Source organism: Sciurus carolinensis, chromosome 1 (genome assembly GCF_902686445.1).
Source record: "Sciurus carolinensis chromosome 1, mSciCar1.2, whole genome shotgun sequence".
Classification (NCBI taxonomy): Eukaryota; Metazoa; Chordata; class Mammalia; order Rodentia; family Sciuridae; genus Sciurus; species Sciurus carolinensis.
The window spans coordinates 173,017,948-173,044,022 of NC_062213.1; the positions used below are offsets into that span (position 1 = coordinate 173,017,948).

The 26,075-nt window shown below is 35.8% G+C and overlaps 1 protein-coding gene across 1 annotated transcript in view; it reads right to left on the bottom strand.

Annotated features, from left to right (window-relative positions):
- Nucleotides 1-521: 521 nt before the first annotated feature.
- Cmpk1 (cytidine/uridine monophosphate kinase 1) overlaps nucleotides 522-26,075 on the bottom strand; it is a 41,770-nt gene continuing 16,216 nt past the window's right edge. The window contains exons 2-6 of the mRNA XM_047519731.1: nucleotides 17,596-17,742; nucleotides 6,220-6,372; nucleotides 4,433-4,509; nucleotides 4,103-4,199; nucleotides 522-2,813 (exon numbers count right to left, since the gene is read on the bottom strand). Coding sequence (XP_047375687.1) covers nucleotides 2,772-2,813; nucleotides 4,103-4,199; nucleotides 4,433-4,509; nucleotides 6,220-6,372; nucleotides 17,596-17,742 — 516 coding nt within the window. The 3' untranslated portion in view covers nucleotides 522-2,771. The remainder of the gene's footprint in view (nucleotides 2,814-4,102; nucleotides 4,200-4,432; nucleotides 4,510-6,219; nucleotides 6,373-17,595; nucleotides 17,743-26,075) is intronic.

Genomic DNA, 26,075 nt, shown 5'->3' on the forward strand with positions numbered 1-26,075 from the left:
ATTACAAGGACAAAGCCATTAAGTCCACAAAAGTCCTTATTCTGAGACACACTGCTGTCAATTTCCCTCTCAAAGACAAACAAATGATGCTTCCCATGAGTGATAAAACAGGCTACAAGTGATTCAGTCCAGATTACTACTATGCCTTTTTTTTTTTTTTTTTTTAATACTAGGAATTGAAATCAAGGGTACATTACCACTGAGTTTATTCCCAGTCCTCTTTTAATTTTGAGACTTGGTCTCATTAAGTTACTGAGGTTGGCCTTAAATATTCAATCATCCTGCCTTAGTCTCCAGCTTGCTGGGATTCCAGGCATGTACCACTAGGCCAATCCCAGATTATTTCTTGAAGAAATGGGATAGTCACGTTTCCTGCCTAAGTCAAGATGCCCAAACATAATACAAAGAGCAGAAGATTCTCCTGGATCTGAATTGTTTTTGCCTTTTGAGAACCCACATGTTAAATATGATACTTCTTGATCTTCAATATGTTTAAGAGAACAGAAATCTGAACCAGCAAATAGCAAAGGCCACAGCACAAAATTTATTGGAATTATATTACTAAATAATTTATACATATTCAACATCATTGAATGGAAATAATTTAAAGAAACACAGCAACACAGTAAGGCTCAAATTAGGGACTTTCCAGAAACTAAAGAATGTCTTAGTGACTGCATCTTTAACAAATGGAATGACCAAACTAGTGAAGTCAGATATATCTCAATGAACTACAAAATTCAATCTTGCCAACATATTTTTCTATTTAAAAGCAAAGGAAAAAATCAAAGCTTCATAACTTAGTAATTACCATGTTTCTTGGTTTCAATCCTCAAATGCCACAGAAAGATATCTGATGAAAGGAGGCAAAAACACCTAGTCTCAGCAGTATTCAGAAATATAAGGTTGTTCTCACATTTACTGGTAAAAATACTTAAGATTCCCACCTGACAGATGTACTTGTGTGAATAGGAATGCTTTCAAAACCTTTAGTCTTTACCTTTACTTCACACTATAATGGTATGATTAAACTATTAATAAAAGTCCTCTGTATTGGATGAATTAAAGTGTTAGGAAAAAACTTACCATAATCTCTTCCAAGAAACCAAGATAATCTCAATACACATTTTGGTGGTCAATATATTACAGTGCTAAAGGATGCTTTATTCTCTAATGGCAAATATATTGAAAAATTTCTCATTAGTCAGTTTTGTAATGTGCATAGAAATAAATGATTCTATTATAAGAACAGCCATTAATTTGTTCTCACTATTCCCAATAACTTTAAATATAAAATTTAATTGTTAAAAAAGTTCCACGCCTTATTAACCCTGTATACCAAGTAGTTTGTGTTGGAAATTAAAAACATTTAAGAACTCTCTGTTAATAACCTAGGAGCCAGGCACGGTGCCCCATACCTATAATCCCAGCTACTCTGGAGGATGTGGTAGGAGGATTGCAAATTCAAGGCCAGCCAGGGCAATCTAGCAAGACTGTGTCTCAAACTAACAAATAAAAAGGGCTAGGATGTACCTCAGTGGTAGAGGGCCCCTGGGTTTAATCCCAAGTACCACCACCAAAAAGACCATGAATACTACTTAGTATTAGTGATAGAAGGAGAAAACAAATTTCTCGGAGATGTTAAGGGAAGAATGAACTCCACAGCCTTTTTAAAATTTTGTGCCTTTCAGGGCTTCAATGTGATGCCCTGCACCCTACCCCCCAAATTTACTAACAAAATTAGCCAGGAAGGTAATCAAACATTTGTAAGATAAATTTATTATTTTTCTGACCAAAGTGCAATGATTTTTAAAATTATTTAAAACAAATAACTATGAAAAAATATTTCAGAAAATAAATGCAAATGGGAATTTTAATCATTAGGTTGTTTTTAAATTTATCCTAACCCTATATTTAGTCTGAAAAACAAAAGACTTGGAAGTGTTGTTAAAATGAGAAATGAATCATTTTCGTATAAATCTAACACATGCATTTCAAGGTTCCACTGCTACGAATTGTGTTAAGATCAATTTACTAATGGATAGCACTATATAATAGAGCATAAGGAACACAAGTCATTAGATGTGATCCTTGCCACATACCCTAGGATGTTGTCAGAATAAAACTGATAATTCCATCAGGCTCTGAACCCCTTGTGCCCCCAACCTAAAACCCTGGAACCCCTGACATACACTCTGTAAGCTGAAGTAAATCAAAGCCTAAGTTTTCTCATCTTACTATAGGAAATGGTCAGTTGTTTGGTAAATACTAAAACATTGTTAAGAATCCACTTTATGAGTTTGTTTACCAACACCTTGTGTAAGAAGTGACTACACAAAAAAGTTCCTTTGAAATTTGGTCCACAAATTCAATTAAGAGGTTAGAAATTTAAAACCTGCAAGAAAAAGAGGAAGTGGGAATCCCTAATTCTAATATGTTGTAATTACTAAAGGGATATACATGCATACTAAAAAATTTTGCTCACAGAAGGCACAAACTATAAAAGGGATAGTCTTTAATAAAAACAAAGAACCAGCTGATACCCTTCTTTGTTTTGTGAGCACCATAATAACTAAGATGTAATTAAACCTGAATTCACTACTTCTGTGACAAAAAAAAAAAACCATAAAAATTTACTTTGTCTTACTATATTTTCTAGTCATTAATTGAGATGTAATTTTGAAGATTAAAATTGCCTTTGAAAGGGGTTGTAATAGCAGCTATCAAAGCAATATTCAAGCATGATTTCAAGGATGCTTTCAGGTTTAGAGTTAGCCTTCTTTGTCAAAGATCTTCACAACTTCATCAAAAACCTGTGAAGAAAAAAGATAGTATTTTAAAAGCAGACAGTGAAACACCATATTGCATGTGCAAGGCCATGGTTTCAATTCGCAGCCTGGGGATGGTATGGGGTGGAGAATAGGTGAAACAGTAATTAAACAAAACAAACAAACAAACAACAACAACAAAAAACCTACCATATAGATAAGTTCCTTTTAAAACCAATTTTATATTAATTTAAGAAATGGATCATTGTTTTTAAAAATCACATACTTTTTTGTTTTTGCCATACCAAGGGTAGAACTCAGGGCACTCCACCAGTAAGCTACATCCCCAGACATTTTTCTTTTTTGTTTTCTTTTTGAGACAGGGTCTAAGTTGCCCAGGCTAGCCTTGAATTTGTGATCCTCCTGCCTTAGTCTCCAGGGTCACTAAGATTATGCACCACCCCACCCAACTCAAAACATACTTCTTGATAGACTATCAATACATCAATAAAATGTAAACTGTGTTATTTCCTTAGTTCTAATTCTAAAATATGAAGTTGTCTTATATATCACCTTGCCTCTACAGGAAGTGGTAATGGATTAAAAAAAGATTCACCGAATCCTCTTCTTCAGGACCTTTCTATCTTATGAATAGAAAAGAAAAGAGATTCAGAGAATAAGGGAGAGGACGATTAGGAGAACTAAGAAACACTAGAAAATGTGCAGGCACTGTAGGCTCAAACCACAATTTAGAGATCACTGATTTACGAAGGAAGAGAAGAAATGAGTCGTGGAAACCCTGCACCTTTAGAGCTACATGTTCTGTGATGAAAGGAGAAAAAGTGCTCTGGAGCTTTTTTTTTTTTTTTTAATTATTTTTGGCAGTTGTAGATGGACAGTATGCCTTTACTGTATTTATTTATTTTTTTTTATGTGGTGCTAAGGATGGAACCCAGTACCTCAAATATGCTAGGCAAGTGCTCTACCACTGAGCTACAGCCCCAGGTCCCACTCTGGAGCTCTTGAGCTAAATGATATGCCAGTCACATTGCAGATTTTTTAAAATATGAAATGATCCAAATCACTGTGTTTGGGAAAAGAGCTTTGGAATTAATAAACCACCCACTTCTCATGAAGAACAAATCTGAAGTTGTAAAACCCATTTTAGACCTGATATTCAAGAGAGAAAAACCTACTTTCTCACTGATTCTCAAGTGTCTTGAAAAACAAACAAATTAATCTGCCCTTAGTATTTCTTTTACTCTAGCCTACTCCTAAAGAAATAATCACATTTTCACTTGACTATTTTTCAAAGACAGGCCAGTGACACTCACTTCATCAACAGATTTAGAAGCATCTATTTTCTTGACTTTCCCCATCTCTTCATATAAGTCAATAATCGGCTTTGTTGACTGAAGGTAAGTCTGAATTCTGCAAAAGAAGCAAATATCACAAGGTTCTGGGTATCTTCCTCCATGTTACAGAATGGCTCAGAGAACATTAGGCCCAACCCTACTGCCTCAGCATCCTCTCCTTACACAAGCCACTGCACCTATGTAAGCAGAACATATGATTTTTCTGGACTGAAACAGGACAGGAATTTAATTTGTCACTCAAGCTCCGCACTAGGATTGAGGTGGTTAAATATAAAAACTGAAAAGTACCTCTTTTCCAAGCTCTCTCTGTTGTCATCACTCCTACCACTACTCTTTCCCCTCTCAAGACATCGTTCGATACAGATCTAAAAAGAGATATTTAAGTTAAAAAGTTATTTAAAAAACTGAAAGATAAGATCTTGCCATTCTTTTAGCCTGAAAAGAAAAGTTTGAAGAAACTACCCCAAAGAGTTTGCATTAAACCCAATGTGTCTAATTTATTAATCAACATGCAAACTCTTTTTAAAATTAAACATGTGGTTCAATTTACATAAACTAGGTTAAATAAGTACAGAGCATAGTAAGAATTCATTCATGACTCAGTTTTTCCTGTGTATATTTTTTTCAAACCGCAATAAAAAGAAGATCTGTATGTGTATGGTTCTATCTGAGATATATCATTAACTTATTAGGTATGAATTACATGCCTCAAACTTTGTTTCATTTTTGCTTTCTTTACAATAATTCTATAAATATCCAAATATTTTAGAGTCAACATATTTGAATAAAGCATCTCTTGTTAATCGTGAAAAAACATTCCTTAGTTATAAAGCTGTGGTAACATTCTAAAGTTAACTTTGAAGAGTAAGTGAAAACATATTTTTGGGGGTTGGAAGAAGAGAGTTACATTTTAAAACAACTCAGAGGCTGCAGTAAGACTCTCTACCAAAGGCACATTTGTAACTCAACCTAAGAATAGCCAACTTCCTTCAAGGCAGTACTTTAGATTCTTATTCTTTCAGGCTGTTGACATTAATTTAATGAAATTTATATCAAAGCAGCAGTCAAACAGGCCTTTTTTAAAAAAAATTTTTTTTAGTTGTAGGTGGACACAATACCTCTGTTTTATTTTTTTTTATTATTTTTATGTGATGCTGAGGATCAAACCCAGTACCTCACATGTGCTAGGCAAGTGCTCTACCACTGAGCTACAGCCCCAGTCCCTCAAACAGGCCTTTTAATTAACTGAGAAATTTATTTTGTTATTCAAAGGTACGTCTGGGTATGTTATCAGAAGTGCTGGGGGAGGAAAAATAACTTTCCTGCTTTTTTCAGGACCATTTCATTCTTAGAAGTGAAACTAAACTATTCTGTATTGTGCACAACCATAGAAATGAAAAGATGTACCCCATTTGTGTACAATGAATCAAAATGCATTCTATAAAAGTAAAAAAAAATTTAAAAAAAAGAAAGCCTAACTTTCCAGAAAAGTATGTTTCTTTTCTAGTAAACAATACATTCTCTGCAAACAGTGCATATTTAAGAAAGCAGTTCAATTTCATTACCTGACATTACAGTGCATGTCAATTCCTTTTTGTTTGTTTGTTTTTTCTTTTCTTTTGCAATACTAGGGATTGAGCACTCCAGGTAGGGGCACTCTACTACTGAGTTACACCCCTAGCTTTTTTTATTTTTGTTTAAGTTTTATTTTGAGACAGGGTCTCAATTGTCCAGGCTGGTCTTGAACTTGCTATCCTGATGCTTCCATAGCAGGAATTACAAGTGTGTACCCAGCCATGCACGGCAATTGTTATGTTTTATTTAGGCTTATTATTAACAAGAATTGATGCTTGTTAATTGTGAAATTAAAGCAAATTTTAGGTTCACCAAGCTGATGCCAAGCAGCTGTTAGTACCCCAAAAGCAAGATGATACTGTTCTGTCCACCCCATCTACTAATTTAAAAAATACTGCTGATAATAGAAAATGCAAATAGATGTAATCACTTAGTTTTTCTCTTAACAGCTGACAGTCAGCTGCTTAAAGCCCATGTGGGCAGATGAAGATTTTCATTACCTCATTATTACAGTCAAAAAACAGAACAAAAGATACATCTGCCTTCCCATCCATGGTCTTGTTCCAACCTTGAAGATTGTCTTGATTTCTTGGAAACCCATCAATCAAGAACTTATTCTTCTCAGCATTGGCAGCCATTGTTTGATCCATTTCCTAAAGAAAAAAGATTTAGATTCAGTACTACATTAACAAATTTCTTAAGCTTTGTGCTTTGTGTGTGTGTGTGTGTGTGTGTGTGTGTGTGTGTGTGTTTTAATTTTCCAGTTTTAGATCCTCAGAACTTTTATACAGGAGAGAAAACTCTAAGTAGGTGTTGCTGCTCAAGTCCCAGGTTTTCAATTTTGCAGATATTCCAATGAAACTGACATGAATGCATTAAAATCGGTTGGAAATAATCACTAGAGCTTATATATTATTATGTTTATTAATATTATAGTCATATTATAATAATCTATTACCTAATTATTTATTATATGGTACATAATTACATTACATATTTCATGTTATATACTATATTTAAGTTTTTATAGGTGTTCCACATCTGGGACAATGGGACAAAATGGGTTAGTTAAGGCTATCCTGCCTTCCTATAGCAGGAACTCTGTGAGTGCCAGAAGCCCTGCTTCTTTATCAGGATTGAGCAAGAGTGGCAGCTAAATCTTTATCTTCAGTATTGTCTTTTCAATTCTTCTTTGTTTCTCTACTCTCCTCTTCTCTATTTAATTTTCTTCTGTGCACTGATGCAGACACCAGCTGTAAATGCTTGATCCAAGTGAAGTGCATACTGGGGAAAGAAGAATCCTGTTTTCAGTCTCAACTAGAAAATTAAGAGTGGGATGAAATGAATCAGAAATTGACACGTCAAAGGAACTGGCAGAATTTTAAGGAAGATGGAATATACCAGGAAACAAGGATGTATTGGGGACTAAAGACTCAAAGTTCTCCAGATCTCAAGTTTATTTTCATGACTTCAGAGGTTCATGACTTCAGAGGTCCATGGTCAATTGACTTCATCTCTCTGGGCTTAAGGGGAGGCAGAGCATCATGGCAGGAGGGCAGAATGAAGGAAAGCTTCTCACCTTATGGTTAGTGTTTTGTTATTTCTATGCAGAGGGGGCATAGAAGAAATACAGTAGTCAGAAATGAGCAAATGTATTAACATGGTTGCCTCAAGCTGGTGGGGTTATGTATATGTGCTCCCTTTCTCCTCCCTCTCTCTCTTTCTCTCTCTCATACACACACACACACACACACACACACATTTTTTCCTGTCATTTCTGAATTTATAGAGTAAGCATATGCCATAGTTTGAATGTTGAATGTCTTCCACAGGCTTGGTCCTCAGGGTGGCATTACCAGGGAGTCCTATGGACCTTAGGTGAGGGGCCCTTGTGGTAGGTCCCTAGGTCACTGGTTCATATTCCTGAAGGAGACTATGGGACCCTGGCCCCTTTGTTTTTTCTCTTCTGCCTCCTAGTCGTAAGTAGTTTCTCCATCTATCATTGCCATCTAGCATACCCACCAGGGCGCAAACAACAGATCTGCCCAATCTTAGACTGTAACTGTAACACTGTGAGCCTAAATAAACATTTTCTGTTTATAAGTGAATTGTCTCAGATATTTTGTGATAGGGACAGAAAGCAAATACAGCATACATCATGTTCACATATAAATTCACAAAGTTATAAATAAATAATAAGAGCAGTAATAAGAGGAAAATAAGCATTTATCAAACTCTGCTCCAGCAGAGTTCTTCCCAAGTCTTTCTGTTGTGGTAGTGAGTATACTACTACTACAGGCATTCAACTCTGCAATAATTCAAGTCCAATAGCAATAAACTTTGGCCAAATATAAAGATGATTAACATTAATTATAAGTGACTCACCCACCACTTAAAAAAAAACCTGAAGCTAATTAAATCTTAAAATGCCTCTGATTGCTGCAAAACACAGATAGCAAATGAAATGATACATTCAGAAAAATGGCAAGACGATATTTCCTTATCCTTCCCCAAAGCTTTAATTTAGGTAGGATGTGGGAATGTGTGAATGGGAGATGAAGTAGAACTACTTGCCACTTCCAATCACTATAGGAAAAGAAGAGATGCCTGACTTTGACAAATCTCAGGGGAGCCTCTAGTCCAAAACAAACTGCCATTACTCATGCTCAAACTTCCTGAGTTGCTCAAGAAAAACAATGGCTGCCAGGACCCCTGATTACTTCATCTAAGGGTTGGCTTTATCTTAGCATCTACCTTCTTTACCAATATTTGTAAAGCTTCTACATTACAATTTTGGTCTTCTGCTATAGCATTTCTACTCCAATTATGGTAGTAAAGACATCTTAAGAATGCACACCAGTTATATTCACTCAACATACATTTATTGGGAGACTACTATCAAAGAACATGAAGAACAAGGTTAATGCTCTTGCCCTTGGAGGGCTCACAGTCTAGTGGGTGACAAATATGTATCCAAAATGGGATAAATTCTATAAGGTATGCAAAAGATGCTATGAAAAAGAAGTAAGCACAAACTGCCTGAGAAAGCTTTACAAAGAGTTGGCAGGGGAACTGCATGCTAAATATGGAAATGGCAAACAGACAGGGTTTAGTGTACTCTTGATGGTGGATAGTGGATTATAAAGGTTCAAAAATGAGAAAGCATAACAGCTTGGATGAATCTGAGGTAAGCTGTTCAAGTCAATCATAGGAAATATATAGACCGTGGCAGGAGATATGACTGGAAAGAAGGTGGGTTAAAAGCAGGTTAAAGTGACAATGGTAATAAAGAGATGAACAGAAGAGGATCAAAAGAAAGATTGCTCAATGAATAGATTTGGAAAAGTGAGGGAGGCAGAGAATGTAGGATGGCTCCCAGATTTCTAATTCCAGATTTCAGTTAGTAGATGGAATCAATAATCAAGACAGGAAATAAAAGATCATATTTTAGATGAACCTCTGACATGTTAATTTTGAGACATTTCTAAGACATTCAGATAGATTCCTGGTAGTTGGTTAGAAATATGTCTGGAGGTTTTTCAGGGTGGCAGAATAGGAAAGGTTGCTCCACTGGCTGCTCTGTGGCATGAAACTGAGAAAGCAGATAGGCAGCTTCTCAGAAGAGTGGGTGGGATAAAGCGGGGCAGGGGGGACTTTATTGGAAATTAATGCTGGACATTCAAAGCAGATCAGGGACTCAGGAGGTTGGATATAATAAAATATGAAGAAATCCCCAGTGCCACTGCTGCTGTCACTACCAGACCCTCCACAAACAAAGTGGGGGAATAACTGAATTAAAGAAACACACATTTTTAGGAGACCTGGGGCATGTCTAGGTACAAAGAGATCAGAGATCAAAGACACTGCCCAACTAAACTGAAAGGCAAGCTGCACAATATCCTTGGGCAGGAAAGAAGCCACATTTCTCCCAGCTGCCCATGGAGGAGAGAGGAAGGAACCATTTTGCAGTTATAGCATGGGGGCCCACAGCTGGGGGACCCAATTTCTGACAAACCTGAGTTTGGCCCTAAATACAGGACTGGCAAACCCACACTGCATGACATATAGTGTGCCTAAGTACCAAGAGAGAGGGGTTTACAGAAGGGAATACAGGTCCTAGAAACCCACTTGGCTCCCCCCGCAAAACACTCCATTCTGGCTGCTTGCAGGACCGGCTGGGAGAGATGAGCCTGGCCAGGGCTCAAAAGGGCAAGGCTGGAGTGATTGAATTTGGAAACTGAATCTGAGAGACTAGGGAATGCAGGGGCCACAGGTGACAGTAGGAACTAAGAATTGGCTCCCTGGGATGCAGTCTTCCAGGATGAACTGGCAACTTCTGGGTCCTAGAGGTGTGCTAATTTGAAATCTTTAGACCAACAGCCATTCAGTGAAGAACCTAAAGCCTACCTAAGCCTAAACCCCACCTTCAGGAGCCCTACCTATGGGATTTCTTCTCACATTCCAGCTACACTACCTTGAGGGAGGAGCAGCAGGCATCACGCTGTAGCCCAACTCCCATAACACTGCTAAGAAGGAAAGATGAGAATTTTTTTTTTGGTACTGGGAATTGAAGCCAAGGTTGTTTAACCGCTGAGCCCCTTCCCCAGCTCCCTACCTTTTAAAATATTTTATTTAGAGAGAGGATCTCACTGAGTTTCTTAGGGCCTTACTAAGTTGCTGAGGCTGGTCTTGAACTTGGTATCCTCCTGCCTCAACCTCCCAAACTGCTGGGATTACAGGTGGGTACAGTCATGCCCTGCAGAAGCTGAGAATCTTCTGAACTCCAACGAAAAGAATTCTTTAACTTTTCATCAAGATCTTTTTAATTTTTTTCTTCTGTTCTATTGTGACCTGAATGGTTCATAAACGCTTATACATATTCATATTTCCTCATCTGAAGCATTTTTGAATTCAGTTGTTCCTCAATGATCAGTATTTTGAGGACTAAGATCTTTGCTTAGTATATTTCAGTTGTGTTTTATATTCATTTTTTAAGGTGGATTCTTTATGTGTAAAAACAGATGAGTTCATTTATTTTTATATTTTCAAAATTTTTCTTTATATATTTTTTCTCTCACTTATTTATTTTCCTTGATTCTCTTCCTTTTTTCTTCTAATACACAATCTCTATTGTTCCTTCACTCTTCCTTTAAGTTTTTACTTCTATCTTTTCTCCTCCTGCCTCATAATTGTCACATCCTATATCATTTCTGTTCTCTCCCTGCTCACCATTTAAAAATGTAAACCCTTTTGCAAACTTACTGTTTTTACTGTGGGCAATGACTGATCACATAATCTCTGTTTATTGTGACAACATTGTAGATGTCATAGCAGGAATATTTGATGAATGCTGTATATTGTTTGCATTGGTTGTCATTATTATTTGTCTCGCTCTAAATGGTAAGATACTAGAAACCTTTAGGGACACTATAAGTCCACAGGGAGGAAACTCTACTGCAATCCATACAATTATATGGGCGGACACACAAACAGCATGAAAAAGCAAGGGACAAAACTGCCCCAAACAAACCAAAATACTCAAAATACTCAATTCAATAACAGAATCTATCCACACCACAGTGGAAGAATGCCAGAGAAGAAGTTTAGAATGTTCATAGTTAAACTGATCTGTGAGGTAAAGGATAAAGTAAGGAGTACAATCAGTGAGAAAATACAAGAAGTGAAAGATCATTTCAATAAAGAGATTTTTGAAAAAAATCAAGAAGAAATCCTCAAAATGAAAGAATCAATAAACCAAACTAAAACTTCAACAGAAAGCATCACCAGCATACTGGACCACTTGGAAGACAGTTTCAGACAATGCAGACAAAAGATAAAATCTTGAAATTAAAGTTGATCATGCAGAAAAGATATTAAGAGACCATGAACAAAACGTGTAAGAACTATGGAATAATATGAAAAGACAAAATATGAGATTTATTAGGATAGATGAAGGCTCAGAAATACAAACCAAAGGAAAACAATCTTTTCAGTGAAATAAATCAGAAAAATTCACACACTGTAAGAATAAAATGGAAAACCAAAGGAGGCTTAGAACAGATCTATATCAAGGCACATTACTATGAAAATACCTAACATAGAGAATAAGGATAGCATTGCAAAGGCTGCCAGAGAAAAATGACAGGTCACATTTAGAGAGAAACCAATCTGGATCTCAGCTGATTTCTCAACCCAGACCCTCAAAGATAGGATAACTTGGAATAATCTATACCAAGCTCTGAGAGAAAGTGGATGGCGGCCGAGAATACTATACCCAGCAAAATTAAGCTTCAGATTTGACAATGAAATAAAAACCTTCCATGATAAACAAAAGTTAAAAAATTCACAACTAGAAAACCTATTGTACAAAACATATTCAAAAAATATTTCAAAGAAAAAAATGAAAAATAAAAGTGAAAACCAGCAAAGGGAGGAACTACCATAGAAGAATAGTCAATCAAAAGAGAAACTAATTCAAATTAAAAAAAAAAAACAGAAATAAATCAAAATGACAGGGAATAAAAATTATTTCAATAATAACATTGAATGTAAATAGTTTAAACTCATCAACCAAAGAACATAGACTGGGAGATTGGATTAAAACACAAAACTCAACAATATGCTGTCTCCAAGAGACTCATTTCATAGGCAAAGTTATCCACAGACTGAAGGCAAAAGGATGGGAACAAACATATCATTCACATGAATCTTGTAAAAAAGCAGTGGTTTCTAGCCTCATATCAGAGAAAGTGGACTTCAAACCAAAGCTAATCAGAAGAAACCAAGAAAATCACTTCATACTACTTAAGGAAATTATACATCAACAAGATGTAACAGTTGTAAATATTTATGCCCCAAACAATGGAGCATCGATGTACATCAAACAAACAGTTCTCAATCTCAAGAAGCAAATAGACCACAATACAATAATACTGGGTGACTTTAACATGCCTCTCTCACCACTAGATAGATCCTCTAAACGAAAACTAAAGAAGCTATACAACTAAAAAATACAAATAATTTTGACTTAACAGATATATATATATATATATATATATACTACTTCATCCATCAATGACTGAATACACATTCATCTCAGCAGCACATGAATCTTTCTCTAAACTAGACTATATCAAAGGTCACAAAGCAACTCTTAGTAAATACAAAGAGAGATAATACTTTGCATTCTATCAGATCATAATGTGTCGGGGTCTTAAGCCCCCTTGCCCTTCTCGACCAGCGGCAAGGGAAGGGGACACTCCCCAACAAGGTCAGATTAGGATAGGTAAGGCCGACTGACCGCCTGCTCCCAGCCCTCCAGGCGTAGGACAATCAGACGCGTCAGTGACACCCGTCACAGCAGGAACTCGTTTATTGAGGAAGTCACACAGCTTTTATGTAGGGTGGGGGCTAGGCGGGAACCAATCAGCTTAAAGGTCAGCAAGGCAGGGGGGTTCACGCAGGCGAGAGTCCCATTGGACTATATGGCAAGCACGAGCTGATCACGTTCGCGGAACTGTTGTTAACCAATCCCTGACGATGGTCCGGTTTATCGTTATGAACCTTTGAAACTGCCTTTGAGCCTTGATCTTGCTCACTCGCCAGGGAGTAAGGAGTCAGCCTGAGTTAGTTAACGTGTCATTAGTCCCAACAATAATGGAATGAAATTAGAAATCAATGATAAAATAAAAAATAGGAGCTACTCTAACACCTGGAAATTAAACAATACATTATTTAATGACAAATGGATAGCAGAAGAAATCAGGGATGAAATGAAAAAATACTTAGAGGTAAATGAGAATAGCAACATAACATATCAAAATCTCTGGGACACTATGAAAGTGATTCTCAGAGGAAAGTGCACTGCATTAGCTCATTCACTGAAAGAATAGAAAGTCACCAAATAAATAACCTAACATTGCATCTCAAAACCCTAGATAAAGAACAAATCAACACCAAAAGCAGTAGAAAAGAGAAAGTAATTAAAAAAAAAATCAGAGTTGAAATCAATGAAACAACAAAAAATTCAAAAAAAAAAAAAAAAGCAAAAGAACAAAAACAAAACAAAAGCTAATCAAGAGGGAAAAATTCAAATTACTGAAATTCATGATGAAAAAGGAAATATTACCACAGACGCTATTGAAATACAAATGATAATGAGAAACTATTCTGAAAAATTTATACTCCAATAAAATAGAAAATCTTGAAGACATTGACAAATTTCTAGAGAACTATGACCTATCCAAACTGAATTAGGAGGACATAGAAAATTTAAACAGATCAATTTCAGAAATTGAAGACAAAATCAAAAGCCTACCAACAAAGAAATGTCCATCACCAGAGGGAGTTCTATAAGACCTTCAAAGAAGGATTAATACCAATACTCCTTAAATTATTCCATGAAATAGAAAAGGAGGGAACCCTTCCAAACTCATTCTATGAAACTAGTTTGACTCTGATTCCCAAATCAGGCAAAGATACATCAAGGAAAGAAAACTTCTGACCAATTCTCCTGAAGAACATAGATGCAAAAAAACTTAATAAAATATAGGCAAACTGCATACAAAAACATGTTAAAAAGATAGTGCACCATGATCAAGTGGGGTTCATCCCAGGGATACAAGGTTAGTTCAACATACAGAAATCAATAAACATAATTTAACACATCAATAGACTCAAAGATAAGAATCCAAGATTATCTCAATAGATGCAGAAAAAGCATTTGACAAAATACAGCATCCACTGATGTTCAAAACATTAGAAAAGCTAGGGAATATACCTCAAAATTGTAAGACCTATATGTGTTAAACCCAAGGCCAACATTCTAAACAGAGAAAAATTGAAAGCATGCCCTCTAAAAACTGGAACAAGATAGAGAAGCCCTCTGTTACCACTTCTATTCAACATAGTTCTTGAAACCCTAGTCAGAGCAATTAGGCAAAAGAAAGAAATTAAAGGGATATAAATAGGAAAAGAAGAGCTTTCCCTATTTGCCAACAACATGGTTCTACATTTAGAAGACCCAAAAACTTCACCAGAAAACTTCTAGAACACATAAACAAATTCAACAAAGTAACGGGATATAAAATTAACACCCACAAGTCAATTATGTTACTATACACGGATGATGAATCAGTTGCAAGAGAAATTAGGAAAACCATCCCATTCATAATAGCCTCAAAAAAAAAATACTTGGGAATCAATCTAACAAAAGAGGTGAAAGACTTATACAATGAAAACTACAGAACACAAATGAAAGAAATTGAAGAAGATGTTAAAAGATGGAATGATCTCCCATGTTTGTGGATCGGCAGAACATTGTCGAAATAGCCATAGTACCAAAAGTGCTATGCAGATTTAATGCAATTCCTATTAAAAGTCCATTGATATTCTTCATAGAAATAGAAAAAGCACTCATAAAATTCATTTGGAAAAATAAGTGGCCCAGAATAGGCAAAGCAATCCTTAGCAAGAAAAATGATTCAGGAAGCATCACAATACCAGACCTTAAATTATACAACAGAGTGTTGGCAGAAAAATAGACATGAAGACCAGTGGAACAGAATAAAAGACACAGAGACATACCCACAGAAATACAGTTATCTCATACTAGACAAAGGTGCCATGAACATACATTGGAAAAAAGATAACATCTTCAACAAATGGTGCTGGGAAAACTGGAAATCTATATGTAGTAGAATGAAACTGAACCCCTATCTCTCACCCTAGACGAAACTCAACTCAAAGTGGATCAAAGACCTATGCATTAGATCAGATACCCTGTGCCTATTAGAAGAAAAAGCAGGCCCAACTATCCATATCATGTCAGCTTAGCAACTGACTTCCTCAAGAAGACTCCTAAATCTGGAGAAGTAAAATCAAGCATCAATAAATGGGATGGTATCAAAACTAAAAAGCTTCTTCACAGCAAAGGAAACAATCAAGAATATGAACAGATCCTATAGAATGGGAGAAAATCTTACCATCTGTACCTCAGGTAGAGCATTAATCTCCAGGATACATAAAGAACTCAAAAAACCTAACACCAAAAAACACAAATAATCTAATCAATAAATAAGCAAAGGAACAGAAGAAGAAATATCGATGGTCAACAAATAAAGCAATTAGACAAATGCAAATTAAAACTACACTGAGATTCCATCTCATTCCAGTCAGAATGGCAATTATCAAGAATGTAAGTAATAATAAATGTTGGCGAGAATATGGGGAAAAAGGTACAGTCATATGTTGCTGGTGGGACTAAAAGTAGATGCAATCACTCTAGAAAGCAGTATGAAAATTCCTCAGAAAACTTAGAATGGAACCCCATTTGACCTAGTTATCCCACTCCTCAGTATATACCCAAAAGACAAAATCGGCATACTACAATGACATAGCCACATCAATGTTTATAGCAACTCAATTCACAATAGCTAAGCTATGGAACCAACCTAGATGCCCTTCAACAGATGAATGGATAAAGAAAATGTGGTACATATACACAATGGATATTACTCAGGCATAAAAAAGAATGACTTTCTGATGAAGAATGACTTTCTGATAATTTCCTGGTAAACAGATGGAGCTGGAGACTATCAAACTAAGTGAAATAAGCCAATCCCCCCAAAAAACCAAAAGAAGTTCACTAGGTTAGACAAAAAGGAATGAAGGGATGGGACAGGGGATGGGAATAGGAAAGACAGTAGAAGGAATCAGACATAACTTTCCTATGTTCATATATAAATATACCACCAGTGAAACTCCACATCATGTACAACACAAAAATGGGCTCCTGATTAGAATAAGTTATACTACATGTATGTATAATATGTCACAGTACACCCTACTGTCATGTATATTAAAAAGAATAAATTTACAAAAAAATGGTATCACAAAGTACAAAAGAGGTATGAGTTTCAAATTTAATTAAAGTTAAAGTGCTACAAGAAAAACAATGACTAAAATACTCCCTGGACTTGGTAGAGAAGATGAGCAGTAACATGCAAAATATAGTTTCAGTGGAGACAGAAAAGAATCTGGCTGCAAGGGGTTGAAAAGCAGAGAGTGAAAAAGTAAAGAGTAGACTACTTTTTCATAATGCTTAGCTATAAAACAGAGGAAGGGCATTCAATTCAAAGAATAAGGAAACAGGATTTATTTATTCTGAAATGGAAGTAGGTTATTTTAATTTCTGAAACAAGAGAGTATATATGGACTTATCCTTAAAGTGTCCTTATTCTGGTTCCATCCAGATGCTTATATATCTTTTTTCCATCAGGCTTCAGCTATTTCTTGTTTTCCCAAAATTACTTTTCTCCTTCACTGTTCAAATATGTCACACCTGTTAATGGCTAAGGTCTTAGGGGTCTACAATGAAATTATCAAGTAAATGCAAGGTGTCTATTTTTTAGATGGGACAACTTTGATAGCTATTAAGTCTTGGCATCTCATGTTGAAGATTGCAATGCATGCAAAAGAAAAGCATATATAAAGACTGAGAGAATATCAACAATAAGAGGGGCACTGAGTGAATAAAAAGGGAAAAAGTGCAATAAAGGTTTAAAATAAGTGGCAGGGGATAAGAAAAGAGGAGAGGGAAATGAAGAAAAAGAAATGGAAAAGAGAAAAATGTTTAAATGTTGGGAAGGAAGGGTTCAAGTATGTACATATGGATTGTTAACTTGAGGTATACAGCTGATTCTAGACCAAGGCAGAGAATTCTTGCTACTGTGAATTTCTTCCCAGGTGAAAGCAGTTTCCAGTTCTGCCATTCTCAAACATCATGACCACCTTCCACATGCAAGGATTTCAACACAAAAGGTGGATTTAATTTGCTTCACTGCTGCTTTGAACTAGTTGGCATTCGTGCTCCTTACCCTCTTTAATAAACTGATGGTTATTTCAACTGGTACAATCTTTCCATCTTTAATGTACTTTTCAATGAGTTCACCATACTGTGAATCTGGGTTCTTCCTTTCATCACGGAGAAGTTCTCCCGCAGAGAGGTGTGTGTAGCCATATTTCTAAAAGGAATAACACAAAGAAAAAAATCAAAATTAACTCAAACCCAGTGGTAGGACAATACAATTTTACCTTTATGTTAATTTCTATATTCAAACTTCCTACAATAAACAAGTTTTGCTTGAATATTAATAAAAAATTTGAAATTTCATATACTCCAGTTTGATTACTAATAAGTATCCTTACCCTTAATAAACATAATGTTTGTAAACATAAAATCATTCCCAAATTTATCTTAAATATTCAAGGCATTAGCACCTTATTATACTCCTGCATAAACATGACCTTAGTTTAAATCTATAACTACTGTTCAAAGAAAAGTCTAACAAAGTTTATATGACTCAAGACAAAACACAGTTGGCTGTACCTACCTTCTATAAAAATTTCTGCTTTCTTAAACTTGAAATGTCTAAATTGAGGGGGTAAATGTAGCTCAGTGGTAGAGCACTTGCCACTGAGTGGCATATATAAAGTCCTTGGGTTCCATCCCTAGTACACAACAAAAATGTCTTAAATTGAACTTATCACCATTTATAAACCTCATTCTGTTTTTCTTTCCTTTAACAGTAAACAGCATAAGATCTACCTTCCCATGAAATCACCTTTCATGACCACTCTGGAGAGTGCTCACATAATCAAATATGCCTTAAAGTATCAATGTCTCTCCACCTAGACCACCCTTACCATGCCCCAAAGTCCATTTTCCACCTTTCTACTTGTGATAAGAAGTCTCATTTGTAAAGTGGGAATACGGATACCTACTTTGTAAGTTTGTGGTTATGACTAAATGAGATAATGCATATAAATTGCCTAATAGTATTAGGACATAAGGACCATTCAATTATCTTCTTGTTATCATGAAGATACTTCCCTTAATCTTGAATCTTTTTCTATTATACAGTCATGCACTGCAAAACAATGTTTCTGTCAATGACCAACCACCATATATGACAGTGCACAGGGTTATAATGGAGTCAAAAACTTTTACTGCTTAGTGACATCATAGCTGACATGTTTTAGCACAATGTATTACTCACATATTTGTGGCAATGCTGGTGTAAATATAACCCATAGTGTTGCCAGTCATATAAAAGTATATTGGTAATAATAAACAATATTACTGGTTTATGTATTTACTATACTTTTATTATTAGGGTGTACTCCTTCTATTTGTAGGACAAATTTCACTGTAAAACTGTTAATGCTATGTTCCCAACATCGCCTCAAACATCTCATGCTTACTCTGTCTATTGATTGCATCAAGAGGCCACATTGAGTAACCAACCCAAACCATGTGGGTATGTGAAAGTGCACTCAGTGGTGCTCCAACAACAAAACTGCCTAATGGTGAATTTCTCAGACTTTATTCTTATCACTAAGGAATGTATGACTCAATGACAAAGATACTTTTGTGTCATCAGGTGATTTTGTGTGAATATCACACAAAATACTTACACAAACTAAGACAGTTATAATATCTTAGTTTGGTGATATATCTTATGGCACCAAGTCATACATGTAGCCTGTGGTTGACTGAAGTGTTTTTATGTAATCCACAAATGTTATACACACAGAGAGAGAGAGAGAGAGAGAGAGAGAGAGGAGAGAGAGAGAGAGAGAGAGAGACAGAGAGAGAGAGACAGAGAGAGAGACAGAGAGAGAGACAAAGAGAGAGACACAGAGAGAGAGAAAGACTTTAATGGTTTTGACAGAAAAAACCAAAGGAGCTTAAGTGACAAAACAGATATGAATATCTTATAAAAGGTCAACAGTACAGTATTATTATTATGGCATTGATAATTATTATTAAGGACTCAGAAATAATATATTAGGTCAGGGTAGAGGATGACAGTTAAGCTAAGTCACTTAAGATGCTATGGTATTGTACTGCCAATTCCCCTTGGGTAAAAGGAGAAAGCAATACAGTCTGAGAGATAATTCCGAGTAATACAAAAAACTTCTTCCTCAACATGAACTTACATGTTCAATTTCAATAAATCAAAAGAACTATACAATCCACTTTAAAAATGTTTTTTCTCTCAAATATTAGTAGACATTCAGAACTACATTCAATGTCAGTTACAGCAACCAACATCCCAAATTCTTAAGATTTCCTCTATAGGTTTTTATCTAATCTAAGTATATGATAAATATTGATAACTTAAATGTTATATTAAATTTCCATGTTATGATTTGAGATAGCCCACGCTACCACCTGTCTTTTAAAGTAAAGTGTTTAATTTCTCATTTTATAAAAAACAGCTCTTTCAATTACCCAGGGTCTGGTAAGTTTTGTTTAGATTGAGATATTTTTAAATTTTTTTTTTAACAGTTCTGGAGATCAAACACAGGGACTTGTGAACACTAAGCAGTTGCTTTACCACTGAGCTACATCCCCAGACCAAGGGTTATTTTATTTTATTTATTTATATTTTGGATGACAGAGGCCATGTTGTTTATCTCTCTCCTATTTCCCAAAATTCTTGGTTAAGCCTGTTCTTGCTTACTAAATAGCAGTAAGGGGGTCAGCAAAGGAAAACAAACTCTGAATAGATTATTTGCTGACTTAACTTGGGTACAGAACTAAATGAGAACAAACAAAAACCATAGTATGATCCATGTCTCTTAGTGATATAGGTCTTTCCACTAGAAGAAATGACCGAAAAAAAAAGTGTTATTTAATTACAGCAATTAGTTTTTTATTGAAAAACCCCATTTACATAAAATAGTAATATAAAAATAGTTTATTTATTTGAACTTATTCTAAAATTATTTCCACATCATTTATAAATACCTACTTTGATCACTGAGTATAGGCAAACTTCTGAAAGTTGGGTAAAGAATATGACTTTATAGGGCTGGGTTGTGGCTCAGTGGTAGAGTGCTTGCCAAGCATGTGTGGGGCACTGGGTTCAATTCTCAGCACCACATAAAAATAAATGAATAAAATGAAGGTCCATCAACATCTAAAAAAAAATTTAAAAAGAGGACTTTATAAAAAAATGAGGCATGACCTACTTTCCCACTACTATATACAATTTTCAAAGAGCATTGTGTAACTACTGTCCACAAAATTTTGTAGCAGCTTCATTTCCCACTGTTTATTTTGGGTTACTACTTGGCAATCTCTACTTGCTGATACTCTACTCTGGTCTAGTGATTATAGCATTTGGTAATATTGAATAAATGCAGAGACAAATAGTACTAAACAATGGCAAACACTCAGTGAAAACACCAATGATACAGATTGCTCTGCAATGCTCTGCTGTATGAACAACATATACATTTAGAAGGCTAGCTAGTAATTTAGAAATTACTACACTCACTGTTTGTTTCCTGACATAGGAGAGCTCAAATGTGCAAGCTTTATATTGCATTAAAATGAGGTTTGGCATTATAACACTATTTTTTAAAAAAGAGAAATTAGTAAATTATAGATATATATAAAGATATTTTAAAAGATAATTTTATAGTTTATCAAAGAGAAAACAAACTTACCTGCAAAGTGCAGGGAAATGAGCAATTTAAATAAATATATCAAACTCATACACATGTCTTTCAACTTCTCATCCACATTCCATTTTTTAAAAATTCTCTTTGATACCTTTTCATACTATATTTTTCTTAAGGATCTTACTGAAGCTATCCTCTTACCACAGAGTTGCAACAACAACAAAAAAGTAATGATCCCTTTACATACCAGTTATTATGACATTTTAATAACAACAGGCATATTTTCAAAACATTCTGTTGTCATTAAGTAGTCATTGATACCAATTTTGAGGAAAGCAAGAATCGACATTTTCCAGCCTTTACCAAAACTTTTTCACATCCTGAGAATTCCGAGCAATTAAAACCTAGTGGGTCACTAGCTCTGAAGGGTAACATTCACAGCCACAGCAACTTATAAATACTACAAAGGACAATAACTACAACTACCAGCTACAATTCAACTAAAAACAGTAGTTTTCTAGTGACAAATGCATAAACAATTTATTTAGAGTGTCTATATTTTTTATTTTCATTTTCTCCTTTAAAAAACTGAAAAACTCAACAACTTTCATGAATTTCACATTAAAATTTGGAGTGAGCAAAAGGTACCATATTCTTAACAACTACAAAATGTCACTCTACAGCAACTAAGCAAAGGCTTACAATTTTATAGCATCCAATATCAAATGATCTTTTTTTTTTTTTGGTACTAGGGATTGGACTCAGGGGCACTGAACCCACTGAGCCACATTCATAGTCCCTTTTATATTTATTAATTTTGAGACAGAGTCTCACTAAGTTGCTTAGGGCCTCCCTAAATTGCAGAGGCTGTCTTTGAACGTGCATTCCTTCTGCCTCAGCCTCCCAAGTCACTGGGATTGCAGGCATATATACCACCATGCCCAGCTCAAACCACTTGATTAATTTAGAGACCAAGAATATATAGCTCAGTAGTAGAGCATTTCCTGAGCATGCACAGGGCCCAGGGTTTGATCCTCAGCATCACATATATAAAATTAGATAATGTAGTTCTACGTGTACAACAAAAACAAAAATATTCAACATATAAACGATGCACAAATAGCAAGTCCCTAAAGGTAGAAAAAGATCCAGATGCCAGGCACCTCCCATTAATGTAGCAATTACAAAGGACTGCTGGACAGTGCCACTGAACCTCTTGCATTACACAGAAAGAAGCAAGCAGAAATACTAGATACAAATATATTTTTAAAGCAACTGAGTGAACTATTTTGTTTTACAACCAGATTTAAAGACTTTATTAACTAGTTTCAACAAGAAAACAAGTGAATACACCTAAAAATATGAACCACATTCCTCCAATGGCAAGTGGGATAGAGTCAGATCCAGGGCATTCCCTTAGGGAACTAGAAAAGTCAAATGAATGAACAGCAGACAGTGACCCAAGTGTATCACTTCAGCTTAAGCATGAGGTCTCACATGCCAATGATCATGCTAGCAGGTTCATGTAGTTCAATGTCAAGTCATACCAAGCCAGGTTATGCTCACTCAGCAGGGGTTTTTCCATTAGCACTCAGTGGAGCTCCATGGGTTTGAGATATTGTGGACACAGCAAATCAAAACACATCTATGTGTCTTTTAAATGCACATCTATGAAGTATTTGAGACTAAGTTTACTTTGCACTCTCTATAAGATTAGTGAACCTTAAAATCTACATGCTGGGGCTGCCAGAATCCCCAGACCCACAGGCCAGCAGTGGACAGATGGTCCTCTTGATCTGGCCCTTAGGTTCATCTCTTCCTCTCATTTTTGCTTTTCTACCCAGATGCTGCCTGCCTCCAACCAGCTCATCTCTTGGTAGGAGCAGGCCCAGATGAAGACAAAGTTTAAGAGGCAATGTCAAAGCCCAGATGAAGTTCTGGACGCCATCAGAGTTTCCTCAAAATGCTCAAAGGTTGTCTGCAATACCCTCACCTCTCTGGGGACACCTACTTTGAAGTTTTGCCAGACAGAAAGATGAGCACAGTGGAGACTGAGAGATTTATTTAAAAGTTCTTTATCATGTCACTCCCAGGCTGGAAACCTTTTAGTGACTCTCCTTTGCTGCTACATAAAATCTAAGGTATGGTCTTCCAGTTTCCAGGGCCAGACTATCTTTAAGTCTTGAACTTTCCACTTACTAGCCATATGACCTCAGGAAGGATCTGTGATCACCTTATTTCCCCTTCTGCAAAATAGGAAAGATAGTACTGGCCCGAATTGGACATGACATATGTGTTGCATCAGATTCTTTGCTTTTTTTTGGTGGTGTTTTGTTTTGTTTTTTGCGGAGCCAGGTATTGAACCCAGGGCCTAGTGCTTGCGAGGCAAGCACTCTACTGACTGAGCTATCTCCCTGGCCTCTTTTGTTTTGTTTTTTTAACCAGGGTTTGACCCCATGGATGCTTAACCACTCAGCCACATCCCTAGCCCTATTTATTTTATTTTTTAAATTTTGAGACAGATCTCACTAAGTTGCGTAGGGCCTCACTAAGTTGCTGAGGCTAGCCTTGAGCTTGTGATCCTCCTGCCTCAGCCTCCCAAACCACCAAGATTTATAGGCATGTGCCACCACACCCTGCTGCATCAGAATCTGTTTGTCATCTACTATCTACTTGTTCAGCATTTGTCTCTTCCAGACTCATGGAATGTACCACCACAGGACATGGGACATGTAGCTACAGCAACCTTGAAGTATAGGGCAATTAATGCTCACAAGGGGAAATTTTGACTAATGGGAAATGGCAGACAGGAGAAAGCCATGCAGATGAATTCTGCCTTCTCTCTCTTCCATAAGTTACTATAAGACATTGTTTCTCCCAAACAGTGTAGCCTTTGGGGAGATTCCTGAGTAGCCAGTGCACAAGCATGCTGGGTCTCTTCAAGGCTTGTCATGAAGCAGCGCCCAGCTTGGAAATAATCACTGCATATCCCATTCATCCCTGCCTCACGTCCATTCTGTCACTAATGCCTTGGGTTTGTACCTCCAAAATAAAACATCAGTATTAAAAAAAAATTGACATGCTAGTTATATACTGTCAACAATTCATGTTCCAAAGAACACTCAGAAATACTGTGGGTGCTATGTGGAGTAATCTACACCTACCAGTCTGGTACCTGTTGCAAACAATAGTTTTACAGCCTACAACATGCCAGAAACACTTTTATGAGGGTATCATTTGTTTCAAAGGCAATGCTAATAGAATTTTCCCAATCAATCTAAACAATGTCATAAAGACATTCCATGAATAATATCTGCCAGTCCTGGGAAATTTACTTTTCTTTGACTATAAGATCACAGTACCTGGAAAAGTAATGAGGAATGAAATCTACCAAATTATGCTATGTCCAAGTATGAAAGAATATACACAATGAATCCTGCTTTTACATATAGTTGTAACACATTACAAATAATAATAAAAATAATAATAATAATAATAATAATAAATGAAGACCAATAAGAGTAGAGCAAGGGGACCAGGGGGAGGGTGAAGGGGAGGAAAAGAACTGGAAAATGAGACTGATCAATTTATATTATGTACATGTACAAATACAGCAAAATAAATCCCACTATTATGTACAATTATAATGCACCAATTTTTAAAAATAATGTATATCATTGTATTATGGTATGTAGCATTCTATAAATGTCAACAAAGTAAAGGTGGCTGATAGTGTCAAAAATATTAATAATAATCATAACAGTGCCCAGGTACTTATTGCTAATATTTTGGGGTTCCTTCCAGTCCCATTTATAGAGGATTGAAAACAGTTTTTCCTACCATAATTACCATTAATAAAAAGCATCCTTAAGAAAAAGTTTAGGGGCTGGGGATGTAGCTCAGTGACAGACTGCTTGCCTAGCATGTGCAAGGCTCAAAGTTTAAGCCTCAGCACCATGGGGGGAAAAATTAAAAATAGAAAAAGCCTAGATCCAGTAAAGAAAAGATAAGTGTAATATCTGACTTAAATTGCTAGTTGATTTCCAATCTCATTTTCAGTTGGTGTTCACTGTATTTCTAAATATGTGCATTGCATTTAACAATACCTATTTAATTGTGAATCCACATTAACTATAAGGTATAGAATTTATAAATGAAGTTAAATCTTTTAAGCAAGAAGCATTAGCAGACAGATTTCAAATTAACATGTAGTATACTTTCATATGATTAGAGAATGATATTTACAGCTTATAATCCTGTAAAGGAGAAAAGAAGGAGGATATAAAGGAGAAAAGAGGAAGGATATAGTCTATTCAAATGCAGACAATGTTTTGCCCTTCATGTAAGAAAATCTTAATTCAAACAATGTTTTGAACTTATTTTAAATCTACAAATATTCATTAAATGTCTACAAAGTGCTGAGCAGTGTGCTGATTCAGAGGACGTAAACAGTTTATATTTACAAAAGATATAATAGAGACTTGTATTTCTAAAGTGACTTGAATTCTACTACTAATAACAAAGAAAATTTTTTCCACAACTTTACCAGCCTATATCAACTGTGTCTGCTTGGGGAAGAAGTTGATTCTTCAGAAGCAGTGACAAGAAGGCAGAACAATAAGTAAACTTGGAGAAAAAGTGAGTTAGAAGCTACTAGATTTGTAAGACCTGGCTATCCCTCCAATATTTTGCAGAAAGCTTCTCAGATAATTGAGGATTATGGTATGGATTACATACTAAATGACCCCCATAGCAACTGTGAATTGAAATTTTCACACTCCTTTTCATTCACAGTTGGTCAATTCCCCAGTACTTATATTTCTTTTAACTCATCTCCATCATTCTGATTAATCTGCATTTCCTACATTGGAAGCAGATGGAA